The sequence below is a fragment of the Aulonocara sp. 'chitande type north' Nkhata Bay genome, linkage group LG7 (genome assembly GCF_057382095.1).
Source record: "Aulonocara sp. 'chitande type north' Nkhata Bay isolate Kocher_YH1m ecotype deep benthic linkage group LG7, A_spYH_male_GT1.1, whole genome shotgun sequence".
Taxonomy (NCBI): domain Eukaryota; kingdom Metazoa; phylum Chordata; class Actinopteri; order Cichliformes; family Cichlidae; genus Aulonocara; species Aulonocara sp. 'chitande type north' Nkhata Bay.
Window position 1 is genome coordinate 23413296 of NC_141350.1, and position 13947 is coordinate 23427242.

General features: G+C 41.3%; 1 protein-coding gene across 1 annotated transcript; it reads right to left on the reverse strand.

Moving 5' to 3' along the window:
- Positions 1-6738: 6738 nt before the first annotated feature.
- Positions 6739-12868, reverse strand: borcs5 (BLOC-1 related complex subunit 5). The gene is made up of 4 exons (XM_086299506.1): positions 12426-12868; positions 11996-12139; positions 9688-9845; positions 6739-8481 (listed from the first exon to the last, which is right to left on the reverse strand). Exons 1-4 carry the CDS (start codon positions 12481-12483, stop codon positions 8248-8250), a joined length of 594 nt encoding a protein of 197 aa, XP_086155632.1. The 5' UTR covers positions 12484-12868; the 3' UTR covers positions 6739-8247.
- Positions 12869-13947: the final 1079 nt, after the last annotated feature.

Sequence of the window (13947 nt, forward strand, 5' to 3'; positions counted from 1 at the left end):
ATTTGTCACAGGAGGTTCTAATGTTACTCACCTACTGCTCATTACTCCTTTACAAACTGAGAGATCAGATCCAAACAGCTAGGCGTGTATTTCAGAGATTAAACAGCAGCAGAGTGAATGTGTTCGTTAACATGCGCATGTCCTTCTGAACGCAGCTACAGCAGTGAATGACAAAACATGTCGTCTCCTGTAGCAGCTCTGTGTCCTTCATAGCACAAATGTGCAATGAAGCAACAAAGTGCTTTATTAGATGTCCCCGGATAAATCTGGTCTGAGGCACAATTCGTCTTTCTACTACACCAGAAATGTTTGGCTGCAACTCAAGAGGGAGGATCCACTGGGTGTCTATCACTGGAGGGGACTGCCTACAAGTTTCTTTTTAAACCATGTAGGTTGATTCTTCAGAATGAAAGTCGATACATTCAATACAGGCATTCGTCTAAAAACAACCTTTGCTTTTCCTCAAACTACTCACAGGTACAATATTTACAACAGTTCTGGGCCACATGGCTTCAACCTGATAAGACGATGATTTTTTTTGTAGAAAAAAAATCTCACAGTCATCTCCAAGCAGACCTGCCATGTCTTTCTTTATATTCAGTCATATATTGTTTACAATGGGACCCTTATACTAAATATGGCCAAAGGTTTAAATAATAAGGCATTTTAAAAAATAACAAAGATTCCTCTGAAGCAGCTTGTTCAGCTGACTTCAGTTTACTTTTATTTAGATAGCACCAATTCACAACAACAGCTGACTCAGTTTTATTTTGCAGAGTAATGATGCTACAATATTAGAGAGGAAACCCCAACAATCACACAGTCTGCTCAGAGAGAAAGGAAAACTTCTGGCAGGTCCTCGTGGAGGTGCAGACCTCTGCTGGGACCTGTTGGTGGGTGGAGAAGAAATGCTCTGTTAGGTCCCAGACCCAAGTATGTCAAACAAATATATTGTTTTTTAGTTATCAAATAATCAGTCAATTTTTAACTGTTCAGAATAATAGACAGACAAAATTGTTCCTATTAGTTGCACAGTTACTGTTTTCAGTCTCAGCTGATCAGCTCAGTATTATTTTATTTCTTTGGATAGGAATTACGAGGGGAAAATGCATGTCTTAGATTCCAAGGAAGCTTCTGTACTTTTACTTCATGTCTTGTGCAACCAACATCAAAATGGCACATTCAGTTTCCAGTCACAGAAAACAATCTTCACTCTGGACTAAAAAAGTTATTTTATTATTTACTTTTTGGAAAATAAATTAATTTATAGTTCTGTTCATTTTGATTTTGATTTTTTTTTTGTCATTTTCTGGGGTTTAATCACAATCAGAAGTTGGAAGCAGATATGAAAGATAAATAAAATGACTTCTGTCATTCACATAATTATCTGAACTCTGTGAATTATTTTCTTCTTTAAATGAGCACAGAGACATAAAACATAACAATTATCTGGCAAATTTCCAATCTTATTGCAGAAAAACAACCAGTGCCGGTTCGTATTTTTGACCTGAGAGATGATGGGGATAAGAGGCCTGGACTTATTTTTATGTTTCTAATTTTAAGTGGGTAAAACAGGAAGGAAAAAGGCAGCAAACCAGCCTTTGATTTATATTCAAATGAGAAGTATACAGAGGAAATTGGATTTCTCTTTCATTTCAGAGAATGAATTTCCTGGTGGCAGATCGTATTGTATCATCTTGTGGCGTTAATATCCAGCTCTGAGCGTCGGTAGCTGCTCTTCATTACAAAGACTTGGAGGAACTTTTACACCTCCTTGCTGCATAAATGCAATGACAATTTCCATTTCTGTTCCAATGTTCAAACAATACCCCCACGGCCATTTAAGACATTTTTTAACCCATTTGAATTTACACATGAAAGGCGATAACATATCAAAGGAGTTCTACTTTAAATTCAAACAGAAAAGTTGTCTCTGCCTTATGTACCATATGTCAACGAACTGCGCTAATTCTGCACCTCAAAGCAATCCAGCCGGAGGAGGATCCTTTTGTAGGTGTAATTGAGTTTGGGGTGTTTATACGCTGATGAAAAATTCAACAACATACACAAGAACTCTAATCAGACCACACTGGCTCAAGGGGGGAAGAAAAAAAAACCCGACCACCAGCCACTCGCCATTAGCAGCGAGCTTTTTCTGAGGCAACATCCTTTAATCACTGATTCTGATTTAGTCTTTAAGTTTGGTCCGTATGTGGTGTAAACCCCAGTGGGAATCACCAGGCTTCCAGGCTTCTGTGATGTTGCTCATCCAAGCACACACGAAGGAAGCTGCAAGTTGATACCACAGCACCCTATGTAACTCTGAGGACCAGCCAAGGGCGCCAACAGATTTGTTCCTTTCTATTTTTCATGCTTTAGTAGTAGAAATACATATTAAAATTTAGTACAATACATGCACAGTCAATACAAAATACAGTAAGCTGACAGCCATATCAAAACACAGGAACAATGTCAGGAAATTGTTCTTAGTATGCTCTTCAACTACTGTCAGACATGTGCTAAAGAGAACCTGTTATTCTCATTTCAAAGTCTTTATTTTTATTCTTGGACTCTACCAGAGTAGTTTGTCGTAATTTAAAGTTTGTAATAATCCCTGTTTATCTTATTATTCAACCTTGATTTTCACTATCAGAAAAAAAGCAGTTTGAGTTACTCTGATCTTTCTTTAGATTGGCTGCAGCTCATAAACAGAAGCCTGGTTCTGCCTGCGGTTTCTTCCTGTTAAAAGGGATATTTTTCACTTTCCACTGTCACCAAAGTGCTAATACTGAGTCTTATGATTGATGGAGTTTTGGCTGTTTTCTCTTTATTTAGGATCTTCATCTTCACCTTGAGGCAACTGTTGTTGCAATTTGGCGCTATATAAATAAAACTGATTTGAACTGAATTCCTGCTTCCATCTTTCCGCTGTAGTACCCTTGGGCAAGATGCTCTCTAATGCACCCATCTGTGTTCGACTGTTAGAGAATCAGTGTTTTTACCATACAGGTCTGGCAGTGGGGAAAACTGTTTGGGGCAGCCTGTAGTCTAAGGCTCACGGAGTTTCCTTGCAAATATTTTTATGTCATTATTTGGGATTGAATGTGGGCACTGCCACTGTAACAGTGTACATTCTGTCCACTCACCAGCCACTTTATTGGGTATACCTTGCAAGTATCTGGTTGGATCCTCTTTTGCCTTTAGACCTGACTTAATTCTGTGCGGCACAGATCCAACAAGATGCTGGAAACATTCCTCAGAGATTTCGATCTATGTTTTTTTTTTTTGTTTTTTTTTTGCCTGTCCTGTTTGGCTCTTTTGCCCTCAGAATTGTTGTCTAAAGGCAAAGAAAGATGCCCAACGGATTTACTTTACCAAATAGACCATCCCAGCCTTGCCGTAATGGTCCATTTGATTCACCTTTTATTGTTTATTTTATTTTCACTTACTGAATACGGGACAGACTTGACTGGGGGAAAGAAGGGGAGAAAGAAAGAGGGAAAGAGAAACAGCTGAGAAGAGGGACGGGGGAGAAGGGCAAAAAACAAAAACCAACAGAACGGGCAGAAAAAAAAATGCATATATCAATCACCTGGATCACCTGCTGAGAAAGAAAAAAGAAAACAAGCAGAAGAGAACAAGAGTAATAGAATAAACAACATCACAATGATATATGGGAATATGACAGTAAATACTAAATGTTAAACATTATTGTGCAGCACATAAGATCAACAGAACACAGTGTGCTTTGAGGTAGGAGCCAAAAAGGGTGTAGTTTGTGGGTGTGATCACCCGTGTGTACACCTGTGAGCATGGACGTGCTTGTTTTTTGTTTTTTAAAAGGTTCCTTCATGTAATGATCTGCTAGAGGGTGTGGGGGGGCCACAGCCCCATCCTCCAGGGCATGAAGCAGGTGTGGAGGAGATCAAAACTCCAGACATCCAGAGGCCCCCAGAACACAAGAGACCAAGGAAGACCAACAGAGGGGCAGCCGCGCCACTGTCCCAGAAAGAGCTGAGGAGAGTCAGAGATGAGGGCTCACTCAGCAGCCGCGGAGCAGAAGCCAGGGGGAGTTGCAGTGACGCGCCCGTGAGCTCCGCCGGCAGCCAGCTGCGCCTGAGTGACCGAGCCCCAGGCCGAGAGGCCGGGGGCACCCCACCTCCGAAGTGGCCCGAGCGAGCCCCAGGCTCCAGGCCCCGATAAGCGGCCGCCAAGGAGTGAGCCGGTGTGTACCTGGACGCCCATCCCCGGACACAAAGAACCACCAACGCACCGATGTCTGAGGGGGTCCGCCACTGGCAGTTGAAGTGGTGGTGGGGGAGATAGGCCTCCAAACCTTGGAGGGCCTGAGATGTCCCCAGAGAGGTGGCGCCTGACACCCAACCTGACATATAGACACAGACATACAGGCACACACAGACACAAACATCCATTCCCACCCTCATGCTCTCATATGCACTTACTCCACACTCAACCAACGTGGAGACAGACATAAAGAGACGTTGTACACACGATCACACTCCCCAAGCGTACTCTACAAACCGGGTCTAGGTGCCCCCGCCCCTGGAGGGGGGAACTGCACCCAGACCCAGGTGGTGTTTCCCTTTTCCCTGCGGTGGGGGGAGGCAGACCGCCCCGACTCCGCAGCAGCAGGAAGGCTCCACACTCCAGACCGCAGTCGGACGGCCAACTCCTCCTCCTAGCCCCCCTGCTCCAGCAGGTCGCAGAGAATGGGGGTGAGACTCCAAACCTCCCTCCACCCGCTCATTGTAGTGTTGATGCATGTGTGTTTTAAGGTGCATTTAAAACCCAGGAGGGCATGGAGCTACCTGCCAGAGAGCAGCAGGTAAGCGCATGGTCCCTCCTGATAGCCCTCAATGTCTACGTGTATTTAAAATTGAGAGGTGGGCAACGACGCCAGGGGTGGGGTGTACACCCTGATGGTACTTTGGACTCCGTGTATCGTGCCCACCCCCAAGATCCTATATGTATGTGTAATGAGAGTGTGAGTAATGTGAATGTCTAAGTTGTGGGATAAAATTGAGGCAGAGGCAGCCAGAAGGGGACAGAGGGGGGGGGTAGCCTCCTCTGCACCCTGGTGACATACCCCCACTCCAAGGCCCTGCATGTGTGGGTGGTTGTGGTGGAGCGGGAAGAGGGAGGCAGCTGGAGATGGGGAGGGAAGGAAGGGAGGGGCAAGTGACCCCAGGGAGGGGTCACTTGCCTGTGTGCTGTCATGATCTATGTTAACATGACAGCACACAGATTTGTGGCTGCACATCAGTGATGTGAATCGCCCGTTCCACCACATCCCAAAGGTGCTCTGTGGGATTGAGATCTGTTGACTGTGGACGTCCTTTGCGTACAGTAAGGTCATTATTATGTCTAAGAAACCAGTTTGAGATTAACTGAGTTTTGTGGCATTGGACATGGTCAGCAACAATACTCATGTAGGCCGTGACGTTTCATTGATGCTCAGTTGGTGGCCAAAGAGAGCCAAGAAATCACTACCACATTTATGCACATTTCTGACCCTACCATCCAAATGTTGCAGCAGAAATCAAGACTCATTAAATTAAACCAGACTGAAGAAGTCACTTGGGTGAGTGACGAAACGTTTCTCCCACTGAAAACGTTACGTCCAGACGAACAGAAACCTTTGGAAACCAGGCAATGTATTTCTAGTCTTCTATTTTTGTGAGACTGTGTGAAAAGTAGCCTCAGTTTCCTGTTCTTAGCTAACAGGAGTGGCACACAGTGTGGTCTTCTGCTGTTGTAGCCCATCTGCATACCTCAGTTGTAACAAGTGGCTATGTGAGTTACTTTTGCCTTCTCATAAGCTCGAAGCAGTCAGGCCAATCTCTTTTCATTTCTGACATTAATGCATTTTCACCCAGGTAAAATGCGTGAGCTTAGAGCCTAAATTACCAGACTTTTGCCCATTTTCCTAGAAATGTTTTCTCTTCCTCAGAGAAATATAAACAGGAAATGGGTACACTCGCCCACTAGCTTTGGTCCAGCTCAAAATTGAAACAGCACTAATCAAAAATCTCCAAAGCAGCAGGTTATTGGAAGCTGTTATTGTTTCTGAGATTTTTTATACAATAAAGAAGATTAAAAGTCAGATATTAAAACACAGGAAAGAAGTAGCATCCATTAAAGCTGGTCGATTGAGCATTTATGCCACAGGCTCTGTTAGTGATTGGTGTAACATGTTTTGTTTTTTATTATTATTATTATTATTGAAGTTCCTGCCTTCACAACACTTAATTCATTATTTTGCCTAATGCTTTCCTGCCCATGCAGGATTAGGATTATCATTGATTAAATGTAAAAAATTAAATTAAATTAAAGTTGTGAAAAACAGACATTAGAGTCCAAAGTGGTGTCTTTAAGTGCTTAATGTAATTTATCAGCAGTCTTCAGTACAGTCGATTTATTATCAGACACAACAAACTTCGAAATTAAGACAATTTCACATTCCCTTTTAAAAAGTGATTAACAGATTCAACTAATGTTATCGCTCTAAAGCACTACAAATGTTGATCAGGGTAAATAAAACACTAGGGCTGCACAGTGAGGGCAGCTAAGCTTTAATCTTAACTTGAGGTTTTCATTGCTGTTAGACATGAGCATCCATCACTGTTAAAAAGGATATGACATAAATCAGTGTGTTATAAACTCTGTTCTAACCACAAATGAAGCTCTGACACAAGGAATGAAAAATAAAAACAGGTGGCCTCGCAGGAGAAAGCTGTTTTATTTATTTTTACAGTGACAGTGAGCATGTACAAGCTAACAATCATTCACTCTCAAGTCCTAACATCCACACTCAAACAGCTGTTTATGGGCAATGAGACACTCAGCCAGTGAAATGTGTTATACATGCACCACCTAGTGGACCAACATGTCCTCACTACAGCTGCTGCAAAGTGTTCAGGGCCACCTTAAAGCCAATTTCTAAATTAGTTTTACTGGCATTTACACACACACAAAGGTCAGTGATGCATCAAGAAGAGAAAAAGTGTCTATTTTCTACCTAATAGAAAATAAATTGTTGAGAGCATGTTACACGGGCACGTCTTCTTGACAGCTTTTTTCTCTGCTTTCTCTTCTTAAAAAGAATAGAGGCAGTGAACATGAAACCACATAAAATCCCAAATCCATCCCCTGTAAGGGTAGCGAACATGGCAACTACTCAGTAGATGAAGCCATCAAGTTAACCTGATCAATTTCCCCAAAGAGATCAAAATATAGCAAACTGTTATTACATTTCTGCTTATTAACAGGTCAGCATGTAAACCTTTGGTGTGCAGACCAACAGTCAAAGTTAATGCTGACATTTGGTGCAGTGATCTGAAAGCCTTTTTTGTAACAGAAGTCAGAATCCAAATGTTTTGTGTCCACCTCAATTTACGTGTTTTTATCCTTCCTTACGAAACCTGAGCTATCAGCGTCTATATACAGTCCAAACTTTCTATTTTTCACATATTTTGATTGTGAACAGGCTTGTCACAGCTGCTCAAGCAAAAGCATCCATTTAAGGTCTTCCTTCCCACAAAAACCCAAGTACACAAGATTTCTGATTTTACTTCCACTGCACAATTTCGATGCTCATTATGCAATAATACTTCTTTTTGCTCTTTATATCCCAAAATGAAATTTTAACATTGCAAAGAATGCACACAAGCACTTCCAGGATGGGATATGATGACAAAGTAACTCAAACATCATGATTACAAACACACATTTGTAACGATCCAAAACTAACGCATCACAAATTATGGAGCAGGTGGCAAGTGTTAGGAGGCTGTCCACAAACCTCCAGATCAGCAGCTTTAGATGTTTTTATGTTGCTCACATTCATATCAGAATCTTTAAAACATGCAAAACATCTCAACAACTCCCAGCTTGATTCCCTTGGGTCACGTGTCACGTGTACCTATGAATGCACCCAGAAGGTTATTGATCAGGATAGCTTGCAGGTGTGAAAATGTATTTGCTGATCTATTGATTACTGGCATGTGTGTTCAGCAAACCCGGCTGCAATAAATAAAAGAATACACATAATTGTTTGTGACTTGGAGAACGAACCCAAGCAGCTGCAATCGCACACAGCCAAGCTGCAGGCCTCTTTAAATGTTACAAGTCTTAGATTCTCTCCAGCTGGACAGAGCTGCTGTTCCTCCTGGATGGAGAGTTGCACGGAGACTCAGGTAGGAAGCAGCTGTGTTTATTTTCAAGAGTCTACTTGGTGGCGGATTCCCCATCAGGCCTCATGCTGAAGGGCTCCAGGCGTTCACTCTCAGGCAGCATGTTGTTGAGGCGCTCCATCAGCGGCACCGTCTGGTCGATTCCCATCTGGATGCGTCTCAGGATCATGGACATCTCGTTGACCTTCTGGATCTGCTCGGCGTACTTGGCATACCGTTTCTGGCGTTCCTGCATTATACTGAACAAGGTTTCCACCGACATGTCCATCTGCAGAAAAACAGATAAGATAAGATAACCTTTATTAGTCCCACACGTGGGAAATTTGTTTTGTCACAGCAGGAAGTGGACAGTGCAAAAGTTATGAGGCAAAAATTAGAATACAATAAGAATAAATACAGTACACAACTGTACAGAATAGAATAAAATAAAATACTATATACAGTAGAATAAAATAAAATAAATATACAATAAGATAAAAATAGAATACAAATACAAATACTATATACAACTGAGTAAAAATAATAATATAAATAATATATATATAAATAATAATAATATAAAAATAATAATATAAATAATATATATATAAATAATAATAATATAAAAATAATAATATAGAGGAAACAGAGGTGAAAAAAACCAAAATGTCCTTTTAATTTGATTATTTATTTATATTCTTTTCATTTTTCTTCTACGATATGTAACAATTTTAGATTGATAAGGAGGCCCAATTTTATTTTAATGCACAGACTTGTACATGTTTATTGTTTTTGTGAGCAGCTGTGTGCTTGCACTGAATTGTGGTTCAGCATTACTGTTTATCTATTCATTAAGAACATTCCACTGTGTCTTTAGTTAAAGGAGGTAATAAAGAAAGCACAGAGGCTCCTTTCCCGAGTATTTAGGGAATCTGTCCAGCTCTTAATACAGCTGCCCTGTGGACATTTGAGTCACTTCTCTCAGTTAGGAAACTTTCTAAGTAAAACAGACTATTCCCACCCACAACTGAGTTAATGGAGATTATATGGCTATAGGTCAAATCTGCAGAATGGCCTCATTCTCCTCACCTGGTCTTCTCCCTGACCTATTCTTAGTGCTTTCTGTTTTACACCCTCCACACCTACCATTTAGCAAGTGCACACCCTGCAGACTTGTTCCATCTAACTGTATATTGTATATTTAATTGGGATATTTTGAGTTTATTTAAACATGTTTGTGGTCTTTGTGAGTGGCTCCATAGTGTAGTGGTTTACACATGCACCCAACAAGCAAGAGATAAACGGCTCAGTCCTGGGAGGAGACGGAAATCCCTTTGGTGCTGCGTCACAAAGAGAATCTGGAGTAAAAATCTGCCCTTGTAGAGAGAGCAGCCAGCCTGTGACAACAGCCAGCAGTGCTTATGGTACTGGTACAAAATGTGTTTACATCCCATGTAGTTAATATAGTTATTTAAGGACTTAAAAACAGTCTTACCTCTTTGATCCTCTTTACAAGAGCATTCTGGTCGAAAGCCACAGCCTCAGCACACTGGTGTAGGTGGTCCTGGTACCGGATGCAGAGCTGCAGAACCTGAGCGGTGTCCAACCTTTCAAGACACACACTGCTGGGTGACGTCTGGCCGCTCAGCACTCCTGTGGAGAGAAAAGCCAAAAAATGACTTACTTGAACATGCAGGAACACGGTAACACTTGACAACAGTGTAACACTTGGTAATTACAGTAATTAGCAATGCACAGGATGTGACAGAGCTTTGCAGGCTGCTATTTCAGGAGTGTGCCTACACAGGAACTTTGGTTATCAGCCTTCTAACACAGTGCTAATAGGTTGCAGCGGCATTCAGCTCCACTACACAGAATTTTAAAATGAACTGATTGGAATCAAGATGAAAACTCAGCACATGTGAAAACTGAAAAGAAGGATGCCAGACAAAACATCTGAAGAGAGTAATGAAGGCGTACCTCAGGTGATCACAGAAATCCAAACACTGTTACACTGCCTTTACAGCTAATGTTGCAGTGCGAAGTTATTTAGTTTTCTATTTTTCAATCAAGCAAAAAATAAATAACTAAATAAAAACTGTGGTCACTATGCAGTCTATGTATTTCAGCTAACGTGTACATTGCACCAAATTGGATTTGCTGCCACTTGATAAATGTAAAAATACAACATAGGTCATATATTGTGCTACGGATGCATTTAAATGCATATTCTGTTATTTACATCAATTATTTCCAGGACCCAGTGCACCAGCGTAGGGTCTGACAGTGAGTCCAAGGATTTTATTCCGATACCCAATGGGAGTGAGGTTGCTGTCACATGCACTCGGAGTGTACCTGCTCTCATCTTTTCACAGATGAGAGCAGGTACACTACGAGATGGACCTGCCAATTCGGGTATTTAATGGCCAACGGTGCCAAGCAGTAAGCACAGGGCCCGCTAGAACATGCTGGGCCCTCAGGCTACCATCATGAAGTATGTTTCGCATTGTTTTTTCAGAGACATTCACATCAGTGGCCTGCTGGAGGTTATTTTGCAGCTCTGGCAGTAATGATTGGTTATGGACCTTCTACAACCCTGTCCAGTTCTCCTAGAGTAAGAGTCTGTCTCCCGGAATCTCCTCCATGCTCTTGAGACTGTGCTGGGAAACACAGCAAACCCTCTGGCAAAGGCACGTATTGACGAACCAACGTGGAGGAGTTGGACCACCTGTGCAACCTCTATATCTATCTATATATCTTTAAGAGAGAGAAATTGTAACAAATATCAAATCAAATCAAATCACTTTTATTGTCACATCACATGTGCAGGTACATTGGTACAGCACATGTGAGTGAAATTCTTGTGTGCGAGCTTCACAAGCAACAGAGTTGTGCAAAAAACAATAATGTAAACAAGCAAAATACAAGAATGGCTACATCTGAAACTAATAAATATATGTACAATATATAATAGTATATGCATTTCTGGATGTGTATACTAAATATTTTTCTACGTGTGTGTGTGTGTGTGTGTGTGTGTGTGTGTGTGTGTGTACACATATTTTACAAATTAAATAGAGTAAACAATAAATAAAATATATAAAAATATTCAGAGTTGAGACATGTATCAAATATATCATTATAGTTCTTTAAACATACTTTGGGTCACCAAAAAGAACTAGATTAACTACAAAGGGGGCAGGGATAGCTCAGTAGGTAGAGTGGTGGCCCTATGATCGGAAGGTCGGGGGTTCGACTCCACTGAACGGCTACCCTGAGGTACCCCTGAGCAAGGTACCGTCCCTACACACTGCTCCCTGGGCGCTGCACTGGCGGCTGCCCGCTGCTTCACTGGGTGAATGGGTTAAATGCAGAGGAACTATTTCCCTATGGGGACTAACACGCACACTTTACTTTACACTTTACACATGTAGTAAAATTAAGGTAATTATAAACATACCATGTATTTACCAATATAAGTTAAGATATAAGAAACACAGAAATCACTTTTTTGGCACAACATCAGTCCTTGTAAATAGGAATGCAAAGATCTGGTACTGTATTTTTATTTCATTTAATTGAAATCGGTCCAAAACTGACTTGGGTATGGGACATGAGTCAATCTTGCCCTGTGTTTACTCCACCATGCAGCAGCACACCGGGTGGTATACTGCTTGTTTTAAACTCTGGCCATATTTAATATGAGCACCCGCCACTAAAACCCTATACCCAGATCCTCTTTTACAGTCTCTTAAAGTGCCAAACAAAAATCCGTGACAGCACTCCGGAGACTTAAACGTTACCTTTCAAAAGCGGCTGAAATGTAGGTATCTCCTGAAGCTTGATGACATCTGGGTCGTTGTGGATATTTCGCATTGACTGAGTCCCCTGAGCCACAACCACAATATCATCCATCTTTGCCTTCTGTTTTGCTGGAGATGGCACCACTGCAACGACAGAAATGTAATGAAAACCAAATCTGAAGCACAGCACATGTGGAATATGTGTAACTTTTAAAAAGCTCAGTACCCACACAATTTGACAGCAGGACTTTCATTATTATATGTATACTACTAGTAGTGGTGCTACTACTGGAGGGTGAACGCAAATAGGATTTGTAATACCGATGACTGTTGGTGGAGGTGGCTTGACATATAATCCTAACCTCAGCTCGGTTTACTTTTCATTAAAACTAACCTTAACAGAGAAAACCACCACGGCAGACAGTCTTACCTGATGAGCTGTAATCGGAATGTTTGTGCTCCGCATCTCCGCTCTGTTCCGCTCCCATGGTGCTGACGTTAGGTTAGCAAACTAGCAGTTAGCTTCAGTTAACGTTTTCAAAAACTGGAGTTTCCTGCTAAAAACCAGTTTGTGCAGAGTTCATACGGTCTACAAACGGACCAAGTATGTAGGACCAGAGGAAGTAAAAGGGCTGTGGGCTCACCGGTTTAGGCTAGCTACTAATTGCCAGCTAGGATGTGTTACAAACGGGGTTACCGGAAGCTCGTTTGATAAATGAATCCCGAGCAAATGTTTTTCAATGTAGCGATTTAGCTCTGAATAATTAAGAAATATCTGCATGACAGCACAACAAAAATGCCTGTGAGCAGACTTCAATTCGAAACGAGGATACACTTCCGTAAATAGTGATCACGGGGTCTGCTTCTTAGCTGTAAAGTGCTCAATATTACCGCCCCCTACTGGTGGCCAGGTCGCATATACAGCCTTATTGTACGTATATTTATGTCTAAGGCTCTGCGTAAACAAGACTGTATCTCAACAAAAAATGTCAGTGGAGCCCCTACAAAGTGCTATTTTTTATTTCAAGTTATTTATTTTGTAGTTTACTGTGAATACTTTCAGATGCAAACAGCCATCACAGAAATAACTCAGCTACTCAGCTACAACCTTTACTTCCACCTCACTATTATTAAGATCTTTTTATAACCAGGTCTCATTGCTTTTCAAGCTATGCAGTATGGAGTCTTTAACACTTTGCTACTTTTTAATATCTACAGTAAATTGTATCTTAATGTTGAATCAGCAAGAATTTCAGTGAATCACAAAAATATAAAACACATTGCTGTGTTCTCAATTATATGGTAGCTGTGTGCATCCTAAATTCAATTTAGCACTAAAATTATGTTATGACTGTATCTATCCTGTGCATACATAATAAGTTATTTGCATATTAAGGCGACAGATGGTCAGGAGGTTGATATCACAGTATCTTCTACACTACATCTTATTAGCACAAATAATTTGTCTGCAGTAGACAAAATATCTGTCATGATCCTGGGTCTTTTGACCCAGCGTTTTAAGTTTATTTTGTTCATTAGGTTATCTAAGTTCATTTGTTATTAGATTCCCCTTGTGTATCCAACCCCGTTAAGTCTCCCTTGTCCTTCATGTGCTTCATGTCTGTGTTTCTTATGTTGTCATGTTTGCGTTTCATTATGTTTCCCATTTTATTTTGAAAGAGGTCCTGTGTTCCTGCATTTTGTTTTACTCTTCCCCTGTGGCGTTATGTTCATGTTGTATCTACTGTGCCTTTCTGTTCCATGTTTCAGGTCCTTATGTTCTGTCTCCCCAGTCTGTTAAGTTTACATATCTTGAGTTCCATCAGTGTGTTTCCTGTTTTACTTTCACAGTCTGTCCTATGTTAATGTTTCTAGTTTTGCTTCCCTTGCCTCGTCCTGCCTAATTACTCTCAGCTGTGCTCTCCTCCTGTGGCTCATTCCCCCTCGTTATC